General features: G+C 37.5%; 1 protein-coding gene across 1 annotated transcript in view; it reads left to right on the top strand.

Moving 5' to 3' along the window:
• VPS13B (vacuolar protein sorting 13 homolog B) overlaps nucleotides 1-24875 on the top strand; it is a 435364-nt gene that overhangs the window by 127581 nt on the left and 282908 nt on the right. Inside the window, exons 18-19 of the mRNA XM_069854414.1 lie at nucleotides 9024-9158; nucleotides 10006-10179. Of these exons, the coding sequence (XP_069710515.1) occupies nucleotides 9024-9158; nucleotides 10006-10179 (309 nt within the window). The remainder of the gene's footprint in view (nucleotides 1-9023; nucleotides 9159-10005; nucleotides 10180-24875) is intronic.

Genomic DNA, 24875 nt, shown 5'->3' on the forward strand with positions numbered 1-24875 from the left:
TTGTTGTAAGGCCATGAGTGTTTACTGGGTAGCTTTAGTACAGTGGGTAAAGAGTTCTGAAACATTTACCAGTTCTGTATTTTCAGAAGTGGGTTTTTTTTCAGTGGTAATTGTTTAGTTCTTCTACGAGCAATCAAAATTAAAGCATTTGGTTATCTGACTGAACAGCCATTTAAAACAGATGATCTATAAAAAGTCACTAAAAGGTGCTTCTGACCTAGAATGCTTTAAACATAGCATTCCCTATGTTCTGTCATTTCTTCAGTATTGGTTTTCAGCCTATGAATCACAGGTTACTCATTTAATTCTCCATTTGAAGCAGGATTTTTGAAAAATAATGACGTTTTTGGGCTAAGGCAGATGGGGACCTGTATGAAGGCTGTTGTAAGGAGTCTTGAAAGGAGAATGTAGCAATAGGAATTTACTAGATGTAAGCGACTCCCTGTTGGTTAAATGCTGTTCTTTAGCAAGCTGGAATATTTTTTGCAGTATTGATATCTCTATTACTAAATGGTAGTCAAATGTTAGGGTTTGGTTTTGGTTTTGAGGAATGGAGCAGACTTAATTAATTTAAGGCAGTTTAAGGATAAAAGTGGGTTACTTAGAGATTATAATATTGATTTCCAAGGTGAAGACCAGTGTATGACTCTGTGTGCTTGGCCCTAAAATCTGTGTGTGAAAAGGCTGAAAATACTTGAGGAGGTTAATTAGTGTGGTGTCTGCATACATGTGGTTTTTGAAGTTTAATTTCTGATGGAGAGGATAGTAGATACTTACATTGATACCTACTTTGTCATTGTTCCCCAAGAAGAAAGTAGCTTGACCTTTGTTAGAGGGAATTTCAGTCTGTTAGTAACTGCTTTCACCCAACTATGCGTTTGCTTTTCCTTTGAGTACCGTGGTTGAAGAGAAAATGAAAGCAGAGCTATTTTTTAGGACATGTTTTTTTAGGTGTGCAACTGTGGCACAAGAAACTCATGGCAGCAGAAAATCTGTCCAGCTCACCATAATTAAAGGCAAGTCAGTCTACCATAATCACGTTATTATTGCCCTGTTGAGTCTTGGGAGAGGGTGGGAATGAAACAGATTCTCAGAATAGTAGTATGTAGACTGAAAACTAGTTGACACAGGTACAGGAAAAGAAATAATTTTGATGAGAATGGCAACAGTAATGCCGTAGTAAATGCAATAGTAAAGTTGAGTTTGAAAAAAAAAAATAGACCTGTCTCTTGACACAGCCTTAAAATAAGATGCCTGAATTACTGCTTTGAAGAAGAAAGAAAATAGTAGCCTGTGAGTGTCTCCATTAGGGCTGCAAAAGGTGGTATGCAGACTATAGTGACAGATCAAAAATGTGGAATTGCAAACACAGTTGAGATGTTTGTGGAACTTCATCATAAAGATTTAGTTTTACTACAGAGAAGAGCCAAGAAAGTATTTATAACCTGGCTTCTAGATTTTAGAATAACTTTCTGTTTTTCAGTTTGAAAAAAAACAACAAAAAAGGAAAACAGAGGGGAAAAAACCCTAAACAGAACCCCCAGTGTTTTCTTCTCAGGTGTTGTGTGTGAGGAAGCACAGTGACTGAAAGAGATGTTGAAGTTCCTATACTGCTGCTGGTTTTTTGCAATGAAAAACATGGAAGCTGATGCTCCCCCAGTTCTCTGAACATGAGAAGCAGCATTGGACGAAGCTAGAGCTCGTCACTGTGGCTTCCATTATGTTCATGCGGCAGGGAGGAAGGAGTTAGGTTTAGTTTTAGCTTTAAGTTCCTCAGAAGCGTGCCATCCCTCTAACCAAGTTCAGTACAGACTTCCAGAAATTCTCACTGAGGACACTGCTTAAGCAGTGACTGAAGACAAATGAATGTCTGTCATGAAAGAAATGAGGTTGCTCTTATTCTTTAATTTGTTTACTAGCTTTACTGTGTCAGTCATGTGAAACTTAATATTTAAGTTGCTGTGAAAATCATTAGACATATATTTCTTGATTCCTATACAACTTAGGCCTAAATGTTATTTCATTTGGTTAATAGCCTCTAGCTTTTGTTCATGAATTGATCTTTTTACTGAGTTTGAAATAATTTTGACATGTATGTGACAGTCTTTTACTGTATTATGTTGCCTAAGCAGAGTTTATTGGTACTTACTGCTCTAGATATTGAAAGTTTTCCATCTGAGGCTGTAACCAAAGCATGGGGAGAATTCATGTGGAGCTGCTCCTAGAACTTAGTCACGCCTTATTAATTTCCTATTTCATATTTTGCAGTTCTCTCTTTTATGATCTCTCTAAAGACATATTCATTGTATTTCAGGGATCTGGCAGCATGCAGTCCTGACTCTCATCCCCAAAATCATAAACAGACCTTTTTTGCTGGTTTTCTGTCCTTTCTATTCATCACTTCAGGTTTTGTCTCTTGGTTCTCCATTAATCGTTGCAAATTCACCGTATTAGGAATGGGTTGGTTAAAGATGTGTAGACCATTGGTAAAACCACTCATTAGGTACCTTTTTTAAAATCAGGTCTTAAATTAAATGATTGCTCGGTGTTAATAGGCTTGTTAGCAGAAATCCTAGTCTGATCTCTAAAGTCACAATTGTGACTTTAGGTACTTGATTCCCTCCTGCTTGCACATGGAATGTCACTGAATGCAGGGACTTGGGGCAAGCTGTGTAGTTGGATTATGTACACGGAGACAACCAAAGGTATGACAAGAAAGGGTGGGGGGAGGATGTGTATGGCTGCTTTGAATTGTGAGCGAAGCTTCCTTGACCATGTGACAAGTTGTTGTGTCTTTCTGAAACAGAATGGCTCTATAGACTTGCAGTTCAAGTGAGTTAGCATGCACAGTATTTAAGTTGGGAAGGCATAATAGATTTTTAAGTTTGAAAACTTTCTGCCTTTTTTTGGATTCTGCTATTTGAAAAGAACAGCTTTTAAGTCTTCAGTCATGTGTTATATTTTGTGTGATGGTCTTCCGATTCAGCTAAAACAGATTGTTTGATCACCAAGTATAAACAACGGTTACGCTATAGGAAGGAAACACTTGATTCTTATTGCAAATAGTTCTACAATGGGCAAGATGTTTTCAGACAAAAATCACACAACTAGAAAATGGCCATTTTTATGTGGAAGCAGCTATAGGTTATATGTGTTTGGTGTAGACAGGTATATGTATCTCTGTCTCCATTAAGTCTTTGATTACTGTGTTCCTGGTGAAAATACTAAATAACTAAAGAAAATGTGTGGTGTACTGAAAAACAAACATGGTTGATACGTTCTCCAATTTTGACTACACTGGTCAACAAAGTCGATGAAATCACAGTGCTGCCTTTGAAAGCATGATACCAGAAGAGTGAGTACTGCAAGAATTATACTTCATTGTCTTGCACTGTGGAAATAAGTCCTTCTGGTGCTTCAGTTGTAGGATGTTGAATTCAAATAGTGTTGCTGTTGGCAATGATAGATTTGGTTTCCCTGGTTCCTCTTTACATTCATGGTCAATGTCTTAGTTAAAATCTTGTGGAGCATTTCTCTCCGTTCTAAGTTTGAGTTTGTTCTTGGAGGCATGGAGCATTTCTTATCTAGAAGTTTTAGCATCTTCCTGCTCAATTAATCGCTCGAGAAGACACTACTTCTAACAAGTGTATAATCATTGAGGGAAGTAAGCCACAGGCTACACTTGCTTGATCATTCATTTGCTTAAATATGTATTTAAAGAATATTTTAACTGTGTACGACTGTTGAGCCTTTGACGATAGTATCATAGAATGGTTTGGGTTGGACCGGACCTTAAAGATTGTTTAGTTCCAACCCCTGTGCCATGGGCAGGAACACCTCCCACCAGACTAGGCTGTTCAAGGCCCATCCAACCTGGCCTTTAACTTTTCCAGGGAGAGGGCATCCACAACTTTCCTGGGCAAATTGGTCCAGTGTCTTCCTGTCCCTCGTTCCCATTCTGTCCCTTCTGAACAGCCTGTAGCCATCGATAGCCACGCTCCAGATGTGGGAATGGTCCCACCAAGTTTCAGTGATGGCAACCAGATCATAACTTTCTAGCAGCACCGTAGCTTCCAGCTCGTCCTGTTTGTTGCCCAGGCTGTGTGTGTTTGTATAGAGGCATTTCAGCTGGGCTGCTGGCCGCATCCCCTTCTTAGTGGAACACCCATTATTTCCCTTAAGGTGTTCTGTGGAGGTTTCCTTCCTGGCGTGTTCTACCTCAGGAGCCTCCCACTCATCTCCATGGCACTTCAACTGTGCTGCAGCATCCCCAGCACACCCCGAGGCAACAGGAGAAGGGCCCATACCAGCACCCCATCCCTCTAACCATAGTGTCTTCTCCCACAGCCAGTCATAGAATCATAGAATGTTTTGGGGTGGAAGGGACCTTAAAGATCAACTAATTCCAAACCCCTGCGATGGGCAGGGACACCTCTCAGTAGATCAGGCTGCCAAACACCCCATCCAGCTTGGCCTGATGTCAGGCAAGCCTGATATTATCCCCTTGCCCCTTCCCATCTAGTTCAAAGCCTTATCAATGAGCCCTGCAAGCTCCCTCCTTCCCCTTGAGAATGGTGACTCCCATCTGATACCTAGTGGCACCTAACCTGGGGCTGTGTAGGCCATTCCATTGTTAAAAACCCCAAAGTTGTTACAGTGACACCAGCCACAGAGCCGTGTATTAATACACTGGGTCTGTCTGTGCCTTGCAATGTCACTGCCCGCAACTGGAAGGAGGGAGGAAAATACCACCTGGGCCCCAGATTCCCTCAGTAGCCAGCCTAAGCTTCATCTCCTCCCATGTGGAAGAGCAGTAGCGGGTAGTAGTCTGAGGGCTCTACCAGACTGGGGAGCTTCCTAGCGATATCCCTAACCCGGGCTCCTGGGAGGGTGCAGACTTCTTTATGAGTAGAGTCTGCTTGACATATTGGACCCTCTGTTCCTCTCAGCAGGAATCTTCAATCATTATCATGATGAAAGAGACAATAAGGGAGAAAAATTGGGAAGAACTACAGTTACAAGGAGGGCAACTACAGATAATCAGAGGTGTGCTTAGGAAACAAAGCTTCTTTCTTCTCTGTAGAGCAACTTGCCAATTGGACAAGTGTATGAGGGATGGTTCATAACTTCCAAAAACTTTCAGAGACTGAAAAAGATGTGCTGTTTCCCTATATTAAACCTATTCATTATAAATGGTTCACCAAAAGCCACTAAAATTTGTGCGCTTTGAATAAGAGACTTGTAACTGGGAAGGGGAAGTGCCTTACTTTCAGGTGATTTTTGTCTTCACAATCAAAGTCTATTTAGACATCTTCAGTTCCATATTCCTTACTGTAGCCTCTGTATAGGATTTTAATGTTCAATAAATGGGGTTTCTGAGAACTCTTTTAGTCTAGAGGTGTGGAACCTGAGCAGAATTAACTCTTGCGGATTCTGCTTTATTTATGTGATCCACTGTGGTTTTCACGTGTTAGAGCTGAGAGCAGGATGAAGTTGCCATTTGATGTGATAGCAACGTAGAAAAGGAAGGGTGTGATTATGCTCTGTTTTCCTAATAATTATCTATTGTCTTTTCAAATAGTTGAAAACAACCTAACCCTCTGACAGGTATTGCAGTAAAAATACCTTATTGCTTCCTTCAGTTACTTCTTCATATGCATTAAAATAAAATTGTTAATTATATGATATGTATTAAGGGTTTGTGAGTTTCTTCAAGGCTAAGCCATTCAGCTTTCCCAGCTTCCTATCATGATCTTAAACTGCTGGCTGGATGAAAAACTGTGCCCTGACTACTTTGCGCTGTGCTTTGCTGACTGTCATGCATTTGCTGACTTGTTAAGTAACAGGACTAATATAGCCACATTTTCGTGAAGGTTGTAGGAGATAAATGTCTGTGATAACACTGCAGTATCTTGCTGGAATTCAACAAGTCCAGAGTTATTTGGTGAGAGAATGGGAGTGAACAGAAACAAATAGGGAGCACGGTCATGTGAGACTTTGTTCTTGTTTTCAAATATGATACTAAACAAAAATTCAAGATACGTGGAAAATTTTACTCCGAATGCAGAGAGGTTATCCAGGGTAATGCATCTAGAAGTGGACTCCATGGTGGAAAATATTTAGTTTTAAAAGTACTTAATCTTTCATAGTAAAGTTAGAGAAATTTATCAGACATCAAATCTTATATTTTGAGGTACAAAGGAGTTGCTGAAAGATGGAAACAGCAAGAACCTACCAGTTTTGAGAAGAATTGAAAAATGGGGATCACATTATGAACTCAAATTTGTTTTGCTCTGACTGTAATCTTGGCTGCTACTGTGTTTTTATAATCTTTGTTTTGGAGTAGGCAGAAGACAGGGGAAAACATACCTTCCCCTCCTTTCTTTTCTTTCTTCCCCACCCCCCCACCCCCCCGCCAATGGCCTTTATTTGCACAAGTTTATAGGACATGTGAGGAAGCAGAGCCGAGACTAGGAAATGCCTACAGATACCCTATCTGCTTTTTTCAAATCCATGCATTGTGTCTGATTCCACACCTTAGATCAAAGTGGATTTTCAGCTTTAGAAGAGGCTTACCCTGGGCAAGACAGGGAATGAGGGAATATTCAGGAGACTAAAACTGGTAGCTGATCTTTCGGACTGAGAGCCACTGAAGCTGACGTCTCGAACTGAAAACTGATGGGGTGTTGTAGTGGCAGGCACACAAATCTGTTACAGTGAGCATTCTTTGAGCTTGAAGCCTTCCTGAATCACAAGTGAGAAAAAGCTAGGCATACCTCAGACACAGTGGAGAGGTTAAATTTTGATAAGTATGTATAGAATGTGGAGCCGTCTTTCACATGGCAATCTGGTCCCTTTTCATGCTGCTTCTCTATTCCTACCTTGGAAAGTACTTTTTATTTTAAAATTATTTTAATGTCTTACCAGGCCGAAACTTAAATAAATGCATATCAAGAAGTCTGCTTTACTGCGTGATTTTATATGCACTACCAAATACTCTTAAATGTTAGGAACTGGAATAGACAGTGAACTAAGTGTAATTACCAGGTTTAATCCTGAATCTTGTCTACTATCACTTTTAAAAGAATTTTTCCTTACTAGTTAATATATTTTAAAGGCTGTTCTTTGGATTAAGTCTGTTAGAGATTGTGCAGAAAACTGGTGGGTTCATTTTGTAGAGAATATATTACGTTTCTTTAATGTGTGTAACTATCTTTAAATATGTATCAAAATGCTTTTAAATTTTTTTAACCTGGTATTCCATAATACTTTCCTTGCATAATTATGGATTTTGGAATAAATTCTATGTTACATCTGTGAGGAAATGGTTTCATAATTATACTAATGTTTGCATAATTAACAAGCTGCTTGCCAATTTTAACTGACAAATTCCAAGTCACTTTTGTATGAAGGGAAAAAAACCATAAAAAATGGTAACTTCTGTTAGTTTTTCCTTTCATACTTCTTACAGGTGTTGAAACTATTTCTTTCTAATTTGGAAGTAAATTTTTTTTTTGATGGGCAGCGCTGTTCAGAACAGGAGGGCTGGCTTCCTCCAGCCATGCTTTCATGCTTTTGAGGCTGTTTTGGGGGCTGCCCTCAAACTCTGCCTACATGTCATAGAATCATAGAATCAAAGAATAGTTTGAGTTGGAAGGGACCTGAAAGATCATCTAGTTCCACCCCCTGCCATGGGCAGGGACACCTCCCACTAGATCAGGCTGCCCAAGGCCCCATCCAACCTGCTCTCGAACACCACCAGGGATGGGGCAGCCACAGCTTCCCTGGGCAACATGGTCCAGTGCCTCACCACTCTCATAATGAAGAAATTCTTCCTTATGTCTGGTCTAAACCTGCCCCTCTCCAGTTTATACCCACTGCTCCTCATCCTACCCCTACAAGCCTTTGTGAAAAGTCCCTCCCCAGCTTTCTTGTAGCCCATTCAGGTACTGGAAGGTCGCTGTAAGGTCTCCTTGGAGTCTTCTCTTCTCTAGGCTGAACAATGCCAACTCTCTCAGCCTGTCCTCATAGCAGAGATGCTCCAGCCCTCTGATCATCTTTGTAGCCCTCTTCTAGACCCATTCCAACAATTCCATCTCCTTCTTATGTTGAGGATTCTGGAACTGGACACAATACTCCAGATGAGGTCTCACAACAGAGGAACACAGGGGCAGAATCACTTCCCTTGACCTGCTGGCCATGCTTCTTTTGATGCAGCCCAGGATACAGTTGGCCTTCTGGGCTGCAAGCGCACATTGCCGGCTCATGTCGAGCTTCTCATTGACCAGCACTTCCAAGTCCTTCTCTGCAGGGCTGCTCTCAATCACATCATCCCCCATCCTGTATGTATCTGAGCCCTGACTTGTAAGAGCCCCTGTTGCTGCCACTGTGGTTCCTGACAGCTCTTCAGAAGGGGCTACCAATAGCACCTGTTTCTTCAGTCAGTGCACTAGTTTTCTGGTGTGCACAAATGAGGTCTTAGGAAAGACTACAAAAACTTATTTCCTTTTGTGACCCAAGGCATGGTTTGAACTCCAATTTCTGTTGAAAAATGACAAGTGTGCCATTGGCCTTTTGTGCCATTTAGCTGCGTGTATTTAATGCTTCCTTCACATTGCTACTGAGTAAAATGTTGTCTGAATGTAAGCTGAAAACGCTTAGTCATTTTAAGATCCTGAAATAAAAGGATCAGAATAAATACATGAAAGAGTAGTTGAGGTGGTCCTTATAAAGTAAAAACAAAAGTGTATGTGTATATATTGATACTTATTGCAATTTTTTGAGTGGCCTTGTGTGTTGTCCTCACAGTATCTCTATATGCTTAATACGTAACTTTTTGTATTAAAATGCCCATATGCAGCGTTCTCTCACTTCCAATTTAAAACTGTGAATCACAACAGAAATGCTGTAAGAACATCTAAGGTAGATAATTAAAGTATAATTAATTTTAAATGCCTTGGTGAAGGAATATAAAAAATATTTAAATTCAACAGGCTAGTACATTTGCAGTTTTCTTTTATTAGGTGTGAAATCTAAGAATCCCCTGCCAACTCTTGAGGGCTCAATCCAGAATGTTGAATTGAAGTACTGCAGCACATCATTGGTCAAATGTGCCTCTGGGACCGTGGGATCAATAAAAATTTGTGCCAAAGCCCCAGGTATGTGCAGCTGGAGCATGTAAAACTTTATTGCCTGTATAGGAGAACTGGCCTTGCTTTTTACAAGGAGAGTTACTGAAACAAGAATTTACTCATTGTTCATATGAATCAGAGAGGGGTTTTTGTTTTCTGTTTTGTTATTTGCCAGGATGATCCAGTCTAGCCCCAATATAGCCAATTTTTACACTGAATAAAAAAAAAAGTTGTTTCTTTTTCTGCTGAGACAAGTATTCATCTAAAATGCTGAAGAAACTGGAATAACTCATCAGTTTCATATTGCACAGAATATTTGCATTTTGCTTTATTGGCAGCATAATTTTGATGTGTTCTGTTTATTGTTTATTGTGTTCTGCATATTGTCTCATTTACCATTAATGCTACAAGCATGTATTATGCTTATGAAGGTTTTGAGGGTTCTGTGATAAATAATTTTTGTATTTCTTTAAATTAAATTTTCTTCAAGAGCTTGCAGTGACCTTTTGAATCAATGTCTATGATCTCTTTATATTTAAAAGCAGCTAATGTCAAAAGCATGACAAATTAATGTATTTAAGTGTAAATTGAGTTCATGGTGATTTTAAGAAAAAGTATTTTATAAAGTTGGTATAAAAATTACTATTTTAAAAAGAATTGATCACTTTATTTGAAATCCTTCTGGATTTAAAGACGTTTACAAGATGACATTAAGGAAGTTGTTTAATAGTTTATATGAGAGTGCTCTTTTTATTTCCTCTTTTAATTCTTTACTTACAATTTTAATAGCTGTTCTCTTTGGAATAGTGATTGTTTGTGTTGAATATTTATGTTGTTACAGTAAAAGCTGTAAGGAGTCTGATTTTTATCTTAGGTGATGGTGGAAAAGAAAGGCTGATTCCTTTAATTCAAGGCCCATCTGACACCAGGGACTTACACAGCAGCAAATGGCTCAATGAGAGCAGAAAGCCTGAATCTCTTTTAGCTCCAGATTTGGTGGCCTTTACAATCCAAATTCCACAGTATATGGACTACTGCCACAATTCTGGTAAGTGCAAAACTCTCGTTAAGCTGGTATCACATTGTGTTTTTCCTATGCAATGTAATTTTCAAAAGAGGGGTTTGATATAAAAAGTGCCAAATGCCAAAGTATCTTTTTCACATACTGCACACATCAGAACTTTACTTCAGCTCACTGTGAGATGCAAAAACTAAAAGCAGAAATTTTCCGTATGTCTCCTTCAATAAGGAATGCTTCATTGACTTTGGTTGCCATTATAAGTTATTTAGAAAGAACCATTTGTAAACTATTTTTAGGGGGATAGGATCCTTGTTGAAAATATGGTTTTATTCTTTCTTCCTCTGTATCTGTTGGGTTGAGCTTTTTATAAAGAAGTTGACTGACTGAATTCAAAATGGTTCATCTAAATGTCCAGCATAATTTAGAATTACATGGAGATTTTTTTAATCATGAAATTTGTTCATAATAAGGTAAATGCTGCAGAGAACACATTTGATGTCATCAAACTTTGTGTTGTGGTGGATTTAAATGAGAAACAGGTTATTAATATTTTCAGAGTGTTGCTTGGATAAATTTAAGTATGTTGTTGACCTATTCTACCTGACATTCTTATGGTTTCTGTGGGCTTTAAACAAAATATTGGTCTGTTTTAAGCAACACTGACAATTTTGAAACATATCTACTTTAAAATAAATGTAAAATAGTCTGTGAAATACACAGGGATCTAGGTTTTGCTGTCAGTAGGTTGCAGTGTGAAAAAGGATGCTTTTGTGTTTAAGAGTTACCCAGCTGCTGCGCTGAGTGGAATCTAATAAGGGAAAAAACCCCAAACCCTAAAAGCGTCTAGCTTTTAAAAAATTGTAAAGGAAGTAGCTGACCTCAATATTCTGAAACACAAGTAAACTGAAAAGTGTGCTATTTTTCCCCCAGTTTCTTTCCTATGTAGTGGTTGTTGAATGTCATTTGTCTGATTTTAGCCTGGAGAAGAGGAGGCTGAGGGGAGATGTTATTGCTCTCTACAACTGCCTAAAAGGAGGTTGCAGAGAGGTGGGGTTTTGTCTATTCTCCCAAGTGACAGGTGATAGAACAAAAGGGAACGGCCTCAAGCCGTGTCAGGGGAAGTTTAGATTAGACATTAGGAAAAATTTCTTCACAGAAAGGCTTTTCAAGCACTGGCAGAGGCTGGTCAGGGAGGTAGTTGAATCACCATCCCTGGAGGTGTTTAAAAGGCGGCTAGATGAAGTGCTTGGAGACATGATTTAGTAGTGGGCAGGAAAGGTTGGAATTGATGATCTCAAAGGTATTTCCCAACCTAATGATTCCATGATTCTGTGAAAGGGGTAAGGGTGAGTTTATTAACATCTTTAATTTTTATGTGCATATATAAACAACATATGATTCTTGTGCAAAGGAAATATTTGTAAGCATTGTGTCTAGCAATTGTGAAGTTACTTTATCAGTAACTGTACTTGTATGTTTCTTGGAGAGTATCATGTTGGAATTGTGTTTTTGTAACAACTATATTCAGTTTCTGCCCCTAAAACATTGCTGAAAAGCAATTCATGATTCAGAAATCTCTGGTCCAGGTTTTTTGAGTGTCTTTCCAGTTTTTTTTCCTCATTTTTTGTCTTAGAATATTAATTGTGTTTTAAAGGAATTGTGCATACTTACACATACTATAGAATTGTTGCTTTTGTTATAGGTTCCAGTGACCACAGTGTTTTTTCTCATCAGTTTCATGAATAATGCAATTAGATAGTAGAGAGTACTTGATAGGTTATGACAGGAGATGCCTACAAGAATTAAGGCACTGACAAATGAAATGCTGGCTGGAGTCATTTGCAAGGACTTAAGAGTGGCAGACAAACAGTTCATAAGGCAAGTGTCTGTGGCACCTGTTTTGTACATGAATGGGGATACATTTAAAAGGCTAAAATTTTAGAATTGAAAATTTACTGGGTACTTTACCTGCCCCCTTGGTGTCTCAGGAAGGTTGTACTGGTTCTGTGTTCCCAGTGGTAGATGCTAACCTGCATGCTCAGACTCTGAAGAAACTCTGCTTTTCTGCATCTGCAAGGTGGCACCTGTGACTGATGACAAATGAGAAGGAAAAGTTTTGGTCCCAGGGAGCTTGAAGAATAGTGTACTGCAAATGAGTTCTTGTTCTTGGGTTTGTTTTTTTATATAGATAGAACTAGAAAACATTAAATAATCACACATTATATACCAAGAATGAGGGAGAATTCAAGCCTTTGCTTTCAAGTACTTGCTGAAGGAGCTGAGTCAATTTAATACATGAGGTATAGGTGTCCTCATTATTACTGTGAACAGTATGTGGAGAGGAAACATGAAGTGCTTTGAGAGCACAAAAATGCTTTTGCTGTCAGTTGCAGTCACTTCTGGGAATTAAGAAAGCTATACTGGATAATTTAACAGCAAATTCAACTTATGCCTCAGGGGAGTAAAAGGGTTATTTAAAGCTGTACTATTTTGAGAGGATTCTGTAGTACGAAAGTTGTGCTATTTGAACAGTTGATCTTAATAATGTTAGATACGATGTTTTGGAATAGGAGTTTGAATTACAGAAAAGAGTTAAGAGAGCAGTGCAACCTGCTTGTAGAAAGAATGAAAAAAGTTGTCCAGGAGAGATGAGAAGAATAATCTGAAATTGTGCAGTGTTATCAGATTGCAGGAGATACGGCCAGGATTGGTTGAGTTCGCTAACTCTACAAAGCACATATACAAATCACTTGTGTAGCTGGTGCTCTCAAAATACACACGTGATTTCTCAAATGAGTTAAAGGGGACGGCAGTTTGGTGTGAATGGATAAGTTGTCACCCAGCACTCAGATAAACTCAGTACAGTTCTCCCCCTAGGCCAGGATTCACTGTCAGTGGAGCTGCTGGTCACACCATGCAGAGAGGCAGGGAAGCGCATTGGAGTTGGACAAAGTTCAAGAGCTGCAAGTACTTCAACAGAATAATTTTTGTGTGTGTGTGTAAAACCAAGAAAATGAATTCAATGTGCATTTCTGGCCACTCTAGAGGAATCTTGGAATACAATACAACACCTGTGCAACTGACTTTCAAAATTTTTTTTGTTTATGTGAAAATTAGTGAGTAATTCATTAATTCATTAGGCATCTGTGAAGTTGAATGGAGAACAGTTTGGTCTAAAATCTAAGTAATTGTTTGCATATAAAATGCCAAGGAGGTGGTTGTGCAAGTGGCATGAGGTTCTTGAATAAATCGGGGCATATTTACCTGGAGAACAGATGGGGGACCTTTCTTCTTCTCTCCTTGCTGAGTCATCAGTTGTCTACTGTTCTTGTTGTACTGGAATTATATGATCCGTGGTCATGAGGACGCTTCTGCAGCTTCTTGTCACTGCTTGTCTGTAGGTGGCTGTGCAAAGATCGAAGGTGTCTTGACAATTTGAGTAATAAAGCATTTTATTTCTTGCTGTTTCACTTGCTGCTGCTGAGAGAAAGAGGGGAAAAAAATATGGTTCAACTAGGATGATACTAGGTGGAGTATAACCAGAGAAAAAACCAAAAAAACCTCTATAAAATGTAATTCCAGGAAGGGCAGCATTAAAGTCTGTGATGTATAGAATATGCAGGCGAAGTAAGTATTGTATATAACAACTGCATATACTGGCTGATGATTACTTAGCAGGAGTGTTTTTGGTGCATAAAGTGTTATTAGCACACTGGAAAACTAATTCACCTGTGGCACATAAAATGATTTTGTTTAGTCCTTAAATACAAGTCTGCGTGCTGGTGCTTTCAATTTTGGATTCTTTTGTTGTATGAAAAGCTACCCCAATTATCTCTGTGCATAGTTATAAAAATCAGTGGATATGCTCTGTAGTCTTTATCTAAACTTCAGCATATAAAGTAAATACAAGAGAGGAGATTATCCCATTACCCCAGGGCTTGGGAAGGTCTTCTTACTGCTTCTCTGAACTAACCCTGGCTTTATTAACCCTCAGAGCAAGCTGCAGACCTTGTTTGTTTCACCTGGCCTTTGAGAGAAATGGGGAGATTTCAGAATGAATGCTGGTGTTAGTATTTAATTATGAGCAGCTGTTGAATAGATGAGGTGAGCTGATTAAGCTCTGTTTGGTTTTCGGTATTGAATAATTGGGAGTACGTGCACAGCTGGCCTATGGAGGGCTTTATTACATATAAATCAAGAGGAACTAAAATAAAAACAATTAATAAAAATTTCTTTGAGATCAGCTTAAATATTCAGTAATGCGGCACTGAAATAAAGAAGTAAACAAAATTACCTGTATTAATATCAGGCTCGAATATGGTAAATTGATACACTCAGTGGAGCAAAGTTAGAGAGAGCTTCACTCGTTTGTGAAAGCTGCATGGAGGCTGAAGAGCAAAGATTCAGCCTTGTAAAAGTTGGTAATTTCTCATTGAAGTCACATTTTTCTTAAAGTTCCAGAGATGTTTGGATTTTATAAGTTTAGGTGAGATCACTCCACCCTGCCCCACCCCTCCAAAAAAGGGAAATAATTTGTAAGGTGAAAGTATTTTTAAGATTGAAGAAATATCTTTGGATATGAAAAAGGTGCCATAAATATACCAGCAGGAACATTAATTTTTTCCTACTATAAGCCAACTGATTTTTATCTGTTAGAACTTATTTGAAAAGGGATGAGAAATTTTTTACATATGTTTGTTTTTATACATGCACACCTATATATGCCCCAACCTCCCTCTTTCTTGCAGGTAGAGCCTGTTATTGGTGTATTTTTTTAATTTAGTTTTGACTGCTTGGACTGGGGATACTGCAAAGTCTGGTTTTAAAATTTGGAACAATGATATCTTTAAGTTTTCAGTTCTAATTTAAGAGAGTGCCTGTGCTAGTGAAAAAAAAAAAACCAAACCAAATAATCTTGTAAAAGAGACCTCATAAACAAATTTCAAGTATTTTGGAAAGATTTGAGAAAATGAAGGAGTAAATATGCTTAATACATTAGAGTAATTAGAAACAATTCACATGTGTGGTTTGGGCATAAATGTGTAAAAATTATACCCATCTATCTTATTACATTTCCTTTTCTCTCCCTGAGGATTTCACTATGTACTTTATCTGTAATTGTTGCCAGTTTTCTATCAAGTTCCCACTGGGCTTCTGGTGCAAAAAATCTTATCCTCTCGATGACAGAGCTTGCCTGAATGATTTCATGCTCTTAGCATTTTTGTTCACGGGAATTAGGGGCAGAATGTAACTGCAGCTGAACATAGCATCTATTTTTGTAATTTTGAATTTTAGACTCTGTTATTGGAACTAAATGAAGAGATGCAGGTGTTCTCCAGTTCAAGTCCTTTGGGATTTTTTGATGGTAGATGCTTGAAAAGAAAATGCATGTGTTTCCAGAGTCAAACAGCAGCTGTGGACAAGGATTTATGTTTTTCTCAGAACTTTGGGATTTCAAAATGTTACATTTAATCACATGCACAGAAAAGAGAGCAAATGTTAAAGATGTTACATATAAAACTAGGGGACTGATCTTTTTACCATACCAACTAGTTGTGGGAATAGAGGAACAAAGTGATCTTTAATCTCAATATGAGCAATTTCAAAAGGATTATGATAGTTGCCAGGACTATGGTCTTTTGAGAACTGTGCTCTTGCAGCGCACAACGTTTATATCCTCTTAATTGCTTTTAAAATCTGGCTTATATTCATATTTTGCCTTGGAAAAATCTGGATGCAGGTTAGTATAAGTTACTGAAAATGCAATGTGTGTGTAGTCTTCTGTTAGAGTAGGATGAGTTTAAATTCAGAGAAGTATACATTTTGGGAAGAATTTTTCAATAATGTCTTGTAGTTTTCAAAATTGGATTAAAAAAGCAATTCAACTGCTCAAAATATGAGGCTAAACTTAGAAGTTTTCCAAGTGACAGAACTTGTGGGCAGAAGCATTTTGTGGTAATGCAATTTCTCCCTCTCTTTCTTTCTCTTACAATTTGAAATTTGTTGATTGTGGTAAATGACTGACATCTTTTAATTTTATCACAAGCTCATGTGGGGCGGCAGATGCTGGTACTGCTGAGCAGTTCCGGACGGGAGGGTGGTGTGGGGAAGAGCAAGTTGTTAAGTGCTAAATGCAAGTTAGTTGGTACGTGTCTGAGCAAGTAAAAGCCTTTCTAAAAATATATTTAAGTCGCACATTTACCGGTTCACGTGTACATGTTCCTCCCATGTTACCCTCACAACTCAATAAATTGTGCCCTACAGCCAGGTTAAGTATCCAATACTTTTCCAGACCTGAACCACCTCTGTGTCCACTGTGTTACAAGGATCTGGCACTTACAACTTTGTCTAAGAGGAAGTAAATTTGTCCTCAAGTGCAATCTGTTACTCTACTGGTTCCAGTTATGAATATCATGTTAGTGGGAGTAGCATCAGGGAGGGGCATACTATACTGCATTGATTAACGTTATTTCCAGTGGGTTGCTTAACTCTGGCAGTAAGTTCTGGTTATAGAAAGGTAATTGTGCAATGCAGGAACAAGGCAGCTTGTTCAACTTTCTGTCAAGTAATTCTGCAAATGCTCTTGGGGGAAGCGATGTTTTGATCTCTCTGCTTACACTGCATTTAGTTTCTCTCAATATGCCATAAATCTTTCAGCAATACCTGCATCCTAGTTTTCTGAATTGTACCAAATAGGATTCTGAGCTTTGTAAAAGAATATTTGAAAAATTGATTTAAAAAAAATAGAAAAACCTACACTCCGTCCTACCCATTGTTAGGAAGTCAGTCTGGGTAGTTAAATTCCTAAAAAATATGTCTGTCGTTCAAGCTTGCCTGACTTTGAGACGTACTGTTCATCTGCACTATGCAAGTCAACAGTGTGATATCTTTAGCCAAAGAAGTGCTTTTGCCTTTTTCCAATTTTCTTTTTCTTAATAGTAACACTTAAGAGTTTGGTAATATAGCAAAATAGGAACAAAACTTGTTCAGTGGTGATAGGGACTGAACTCCAAATAGCAGGAGCCTGAAACATTGTACTAGGAAATGTGTTGAAAGACAAAGTAGGAAAGCCTGATTATCACCTGGGTTTACAACCTGGTCTTTCTCTTTTCTTTTGACTCAGAGTAACAGTGTTCTGCTTATAGGTGATGTAGTTGATCTTGTAATCCTGGGGATAGGAGTTTGTTCTTCATCATTGGCAACTGAAGGTTTGAGCTTGAGTGGTAGGTAAGATGGGCTGTGCAAGCTTTAACTGTGCAAGCGCGTTATCAGGATCTCCTTACCTTCTCTTTAAACAGAGCAACCTAGAAAATTCTGTAGAAGTAACTAAAAAAAACCAAGTTATTAAAAAAAGTTGTTTTCTTACCTGTTAACTCATTAAATGTGTGGTAGTTAAACAGTAGCAGAAATAAGATTGTTTCTGCTACCTTTATTTTGTCTGTATGCATGGGTGTTCCGTTGGATTTCTGTTCGCTCACAATCTAGCAGTATCCAAGTGTTTCATATGGCCACCAAAATCATATTTAACACTTCTGGTGTGAACACCAGATCTAAATATGGGTTCAAATGATAACTTCTATTTCCATGAAAGTAAAGGACAATGTATCAGTGCTTCATGTGTTTAGGAAAATATATTTGCCTTTTCCACTTATGGCATCTGGGAAGGCATTATTTAGCAAGGTGACTAGATACTTGCTGAGGGTGCAGAGAGTTTTGGAAACATGACAGGCATATGCTCTCAGCAATTGCTGACACATAGCTTTGGACATTCAAATCTGTTTTTAATTGAGAAAATATATGTTGGCCAACGCATTGGGATAGCTCCTACTCCTTTTGAAAAAATGCCATGGAATCTCTAACTTCCATTTGGATGCTTCCCAGACATGGGCATAAGGGACTGTGACTGTTTTCTTTCAGATGATTTTTAAACCATTTCCAGGTTTTATAATTGAATTATATTCCTCCCACTACTGGTTTGGTCATCTAAATGATTCATATGACATGGCTTTTTTTTGTAGTGAAATGTGAAATACATATCATTGAAAATCTTGGTGGTAAATTATAAATGCATTTTGACCAGGTCAATTTTAGTTTCTAAATTTTAGTAACAAGTGATTAAATAACATGTTACTGATCAGAAATATAGCATATTTAATTAAAACAGCATGAAATGATGTATCAATGTTATTTTTAATGTGGAAATGATGATGTAAAGATATATTTGTTTCTAAATCTAAAATTTTCTTTCTCAATAATTTTCAAGGTTCAGCTTTGCAGTAGATGTTCCCAGTCATGAGCCCCATGCTAAGTCTTCTTCCTATAGCTGACCAAACTGAAAATTGTTTAGACAGATTATCTTTAAGCTATCCAACTTTGGAAACATTTAAATTAGTTTCATGTCCTTCGTGTACTGTGAAGCTTCTGAAAATCAATCTCTTTTTTTTTTTTTTTCCCAAAAACCTGCAGACAATATAAAAATCAGTACTGCAGGAACCATTAGTCACTTTTAACCTTTAGACCATTTAGTTACTTCTGTGATGTATGAGCTGATTTCATTTTCCTTTTACCTGTCCACTGAGATAGAACTAACGTGTGCAAGATACTTGTCCGTGTACTTGTTGCCTAAGGTGGCAGATATACTCTAAAATGATATGAGGAAAACGATGCACTGTATAAGTTTTTAGTTCTTTTTAATAGCTAAAATTAGTCTACTTCTATAATGTGATCATTTCACGTTGTGTATTTCTATAGAACGGATTTCCAAGTGCAGCAACTTCAAACATAAATACCATGTATTTGAGATATCTTGACCTACTGAGCATCACGTGGAGTATGAAATCTGTTTAAGATCCCAGTGATGGGATTATAGTGGGCATATAGTTCAATTAAATAGCTGAATAATTTTAATTCTGAAATTTAGTCTGATTTGAACTCTTCAGTAGAGGAAAAGGCATTTTGAAAACGAAAAAACCAATTTGTTTTTCTGAAATCAAGTCCCAAAGAGAAAATTCTACATGTTGCACTAATCTTTCAGCAGTTCAGTAAAAACAGAAATGTTTGCTGGAGAGCTAAGTAATTTACTGACCTGAGCCCTGTCTTCCCATTCAAACACTCTTCTACTGCCAATTATTGATACTGAGCACCACTTTTTTTGCACAGTCTAATTTTCTGAAGTGTTTTCCTAATTCCAAATTTATTTTCAAAATTAAGTATGTGGATCTGAAAAAAAAATAATATTTTCCCCAGTAGATTTAGAAAAATCTATTCTTTATGTCTGTAAGCAGAGTAGCAACTCATTTTGGGGCTGTACTATCTGAATGTAGTGAGAACGTTGCATGTTTACACAGAGGAATGGGTTCCTCAGCAATGAGAATTGAAGGGATGGGGACTCCCAAACAAACATGTTGGCTTGTACAATTGGCACAGCAAGAGTCTGCCTGCATCTGCCAACTCTTCCAATTTTAGCCTATGTGCATCATCTGTCGCTATACAGCTTCTTGGGCCATTTGCCTGGGATTGGTGCCAAGCTGGAGAAGTAGCTTGAACTAAGCAGCTTCATGTCCAGAAATCATGGAAAAATAGCCCACTGCGTGTGGGAAGGTGGACATGAAAAAAGTCAGACCTATTGGAGTTTGAGCCACATCTTTTTGAATGTCAGTGTTGATAACTAACGGTCATGCCAGAGGGGAAAAAAGGCCATATTCTAATAACATGATAAAAAAATAAATGAAAATAGAGGATAATTTGATAATTAATGTTAGGTATTGGAATAATAATCTGAATAAATGAAAGGCTCTTCCCCCTGCCCTCAAAGGTGCCTATGCTTGCTTTATTTCTGGATTAAAACAAATTAAACTATACAGAAACATTGCTTAAATACAATATAAAGTATAACATTAGAACTGTCCACCCAAAATGGAGAAAATAATGGAAATTATATAAACAGAAACAGTTCTCTTTGGGAAAACAAGAGAAAATATGACTAAATCTAATTAAGTGTTTGGCTCAATGTTAATGAGCAGAATTATGGAGTGCATAGAAGTATTCTTAGCTGTTCTGTATTTTGCCATGGTATAGAGGGCAATCAGTCAGGTGCAATTCATCATCTTTTAAATAAACTGAACATCTTTTCCTCACTGGGTTTTGAATACATTATATATACCTTGTTTTTTTCTATTTAGTGTAGCTATATTCACGTTTGCTTATCTATTCAATGGAAATAAATTACTGAAAGGATAGTATGAATTCTCTTCTCCCTCTAATTTTGAGCTCTCTTATTATGTCTCTGCTGTGACAAGAGAAAGAGGAATTTGGTATCAAGCAAATCTCTCTAGGTTGTGACCTGAAAATTCATACAAGAAAATGTGAGATGTTCAATGTGACTTTGTAGTATTTGAAAGGTACTTTGGGCCAGGCTCTGGGTTAATATTTTTCAGACATTAAAATTATTGCCAAGTAGGTTTGGGATTTTTGGTTTTGGGTTTTTTTTTGTTTTTTTTTTTTTTGAAAACAAATGTGTGTATTCTACAATTTACACATCATCCTTTCAGCAGTTGCATGTCGGAACTAATGAAATAAGACTTCAATGCAGATTGCAATCAGTTGATAAATTTTTTTCAAAATAAAAACTAGAAAATAATTAAGGTGTATTTGATTGTATTTTGAAATTTTGAAAACTGGTTTAATAAAAATATACTAATAACTCTCATAATACTAATTATATTTAGTGTACAGACTTTCATAATAATTTGGAGCCAATAATACTTCTTTGTTCCTTCACTGGTAACATAACACAGAATAAGTATAAGCCTGTGAAGGGGATGACTTAACACAACTGTTGATGCCCTTTGAGTGAAACATCTTTATCGAGTTAATACAAGAAGCAGTCATGCCCTACTTGAATTACTCATTTATAATAGCTGAGCAGCAGCCTGGACATGGACTTTGAAATCCTGGGAAAAATAAGATGCATGCATGCATTCAAATGTCTAAAGTCTTGGCTTCAGAGCAGCTGTAAAATGTTGAAGTGAGATGTCAACTGCTAGCTGTTGTCTACACTTCTAGTCAGAAGGGGATGCAATCATTTAGTTGTTAACTAAAGTTAGTAGTATTTTAATAATTACATCCTCAGTTCCAGATTTTCAAGAGCCATTTGAACATTTAGGACCTTAAAATCAGAATATTTAGCTGATTTTTGCACACTTTTAATGTGCAGATTATTCCAACTTTATCTTAAGACCATATCTGTTTTGTTATAATACATAACTTTCATTGTGCTGTTAACGGGAGAGTAGTAATCCTGTAGAGTTGTAAAATATCAAAATAAAACGTGCATGGGTAGCAATTTAAAAAAAAAAAAAGCTACCTGTGTGCTCACTAGGGCGTGGGAATACACATCGCTGGTAAAAGACGTGTATTAAAGGATGTGTATCTGTTGGGGTGGTTGCAGCTTGCAACAATCTCTTGGAGATGACGGTATTGCCGGGTTCCTTGTCTTCATAGCTAGCTGTGAAGCTGCACTATCACAAAATCTTTATGGAAGGAGCAGGTGTTTTCTAAACAGTATCAGTGAATTAAGGCACAAACTCAGAGATTGTCTCTTCCTTCCTGTTAATGGGAAAATTGAGAGTCAAGAACAATCCACCTTAAAGACAGAAGTATGGTGGGTAAAGTCTTCACTAATATTTATTTAAGGAGGTGGTACTAGGGGCATTGGAGATGTGGCCAGGGAGAGCAGTTTTTAGCCTAAACTGTTGACAAAGTGGAGCATTTGGGGATATTTTGTGTAGCTCTTCGCTGAGATGTTCTAATGGGCTGCTCCAAGTACAGGATGGAGGGATATTAGTAAGAAGGATGCCCTAACCCTTATGGTTTTAACTGTGGCTTTGCTCAATTTGGCTTTAGCTGCCACAGTTTGTCAGCTCTTCTCAAATGGCAGAAACTCAGCAGGCTCCAATAAATGGTTTCTGTATATTGAGGTGTGAATATACCCAAGCAAGTGACTCCAGAACATTTGGTTTTAAGAGCATAAAATGAGTAATTAAAGAAGCGTACTTTTACAAAAGTAGCATGAGGTAATGCTAAGGGAACAAGATGTTTTTCATTCATTTTCTGTGAGGTCCCATGCTGAAACACTCACATGTGAATGCTGTTATATTGGGAGCCACTATAACTCGGGATCCGTTACAACAGCATTTTGGTCCTGGCTTTGTGGAATAAAACAGCATCTAAATTCTTACAACGCTTTCTGGACATGAGGCAAGCAAAGTTCTGCCACTTAAGTCTAATACAGATACCTATGTATGTTCTTTTTCCTTAATGCCCTTTCTAGGGGAAGTTATTGGCTCATAGGAGAGCAGCCAGCATGTAGGACTGTTCCTTGTGTGTTCCCAAGCCTTTGACCTAGCCTTTGTGGATAGTTGTTTTGGGATTCCCACCTCACAGGGCCATGACTCCCAACAGCATTAGAACATAGAAGCTTTCCTACTGCTGCTGCTTCAGAGAAGTAGAATCAGTTAAATAAATAAAACCAATTATTTTAGCTAGTTAAACTGTGACAACAACCCAGCTTACAGTTGTAGTCCTTTTCTTTTCTTTTTGCCAAGAATTTTATTTGTTTGCTTAAAAAAGACATCAAGCCTTCTTCCAAGCATTAATTTCTTAAACTGGAATGTCAGAGTAAGAACTTGGAATTACCAGAGCCAATTTCTTAATTACAGTTGAAAAAAAAAGGGGGGGAATGCCTTATTACTTACCAGACAGCAGTAGTTATTTTCCTGAATGTTTTCATGTTTAGCTGTACCTGTATAGGTACATGAATATGTATAAGTGTAAGGAGAGAACAAGGTATCTCTTCTCCTTATAGCTGTGAATGGGATGTTCTGAGTATTACTGAGATTTGCAAGGAAAGCTTAGAAAAATGATATTATAATCCATGGTACATTCTTTGACCTACCCCTATAAATATATCAGAGCTACATCTGAGGGAAATGATAAATCTTTTTAGCTATAGATGCACTCGTTTCCTAGAGGATTACAAGTGGAACAGGAGGACAGTCGCTTTAATGTTTTTATCCATAACTCAGTCCCTTTTGGAAAGTCTCCAGTTGTTTCTTCATCCCCCAGGAAGAGTGCCAGCCAAACACTTGTTTTTTGACAGATCCTACCTAGTTTCTGTCAGTACCAGTGCAGTACAGTTGATGTCTTCTAGGGACATGCAGACAAACTCTCCTTATGTATCGTGGATAGAAGATTGAGTTTTTCTAATTGTAGTTTTTTCCTTTTTAGGATGGGGTAATAATAAAATATCTTGCAACAGAATAGTTTCTTCATAGTTCTTTGAGGAATTATTTCATGATCTGTCCTGTCATGAATATATGACACCTGCACGATGGATTGAAGCTAGCATGCCGCTTTATATAGTAGGTATTTTAGTTTATATAAACCTGTATCAATGTTATCAACGTAACTTCAGTTACACAAAATCAGTGTGTTGAGCTTCATATGACTTTACTAAATTTTTAGTGTGCTCTTATAAATTAAATTATCTTCCAAACAAATAGGCTGTACCTAGTAAAGATATGTGTTTTCCCACTAGAAATCTTGGACAAAAGCTATTAAGTATGGCAGCTTGAAATATGTAAAAGGTGATGAGCATCATTGGTTTTAGTGAGGTAGTTTTAGAATAATGTTACACTTAGAATGCTGGCATGTCTTGCATGTCAGTGTGCCAATGGAAATAATATTCAGACTTTTCTACGGCTTACTAGTATGTTTCCTCTGTGAAGTCCAGTTTTTAGTATTTAGTTATGGATAGCATCCATTATTATTGTTATGCTTTGGATCAAAGAAAAGATAAGATAGTCTGAATTACAAAGCATTCAATAAGATTGAATTTTCTGCCTAAGGAATAACAAAAAGTAGCAGTCTGAAGTTCAAATTTATATGGTGAATAAGTTTGAGTAGTTTTCTGTGCCATTAGCGGAACAAATTAAACTTTTGCTGGTTGAGTGCATATACCTAAACATTGTAGTGTGGGAGGATTATCAGCCAGTTAGACTTATTGGTTTATTGGCAGCAGAGCAGATTTAAACCAAGTTTTCCCATGGCAGAGGTACTGTATCAGCAATCCCAGAAGTTTTGCTAAGAAATTTATGAAGTGGTATGAAAGTAAATTACTGAAGAGCCATCAAAGCAAGTATGTTATTAATTGACAATTTATTGACTTCATCCTTACTGCTAGTTAAAAGAAAAAAAAAAAGGATTAGGATTCAGCCTACACTTTGAAAGCTGCGTGAGGTCTTTTGTACGATATTTCAGTTAAGCTGTAATTAATTAACTTAATTAAACAAATATTAGTAAAAGAGTAAAAGCACACTTATTCTAATGGATCTATAAAAGAGTCATAAGATGAATGTAAATAAGTAATGGAAAGTGTGAATATGGGTCTGGTTAGGGCAGAGTGTAACACCACATATCTTTGATCTTCTGAGAAACGTAGTCCTCGCTCAAGCAAATCTCTAGTAGACCTCACTGACTAATTGCCAAAGGACTCCTGGGTCTTTACGCTTAGAGTTAAGGTCTAAAATATATTGCTGTTTATTATGATGGACTGTTTCTTTGTATGTAGATTTAACACCTTTAATTCAAACAGCATTGCTACTTGAGTTTGTTGTTTATTATTTTACCTATTTTAAAAGAAACGGCTAGTGATTACAATAGAA

The sequence above is a fragment of the Phaenicophaeus curvirostris genome, chromosome 3, assembly GCF_032191515.1.
Source record: "Phaenicophaeus curvirostris isolate KB17595 chromosome 3, BPBGC_Pcur_1.0, whole genome shotgun sequence".
Lineage (NCBI taxonomy): Eukaryota > Metazoa > Chordata > Aves > Cuculiformes > Cuculidae > Phaenicophaeus > Phaenicophaeus curvirostris.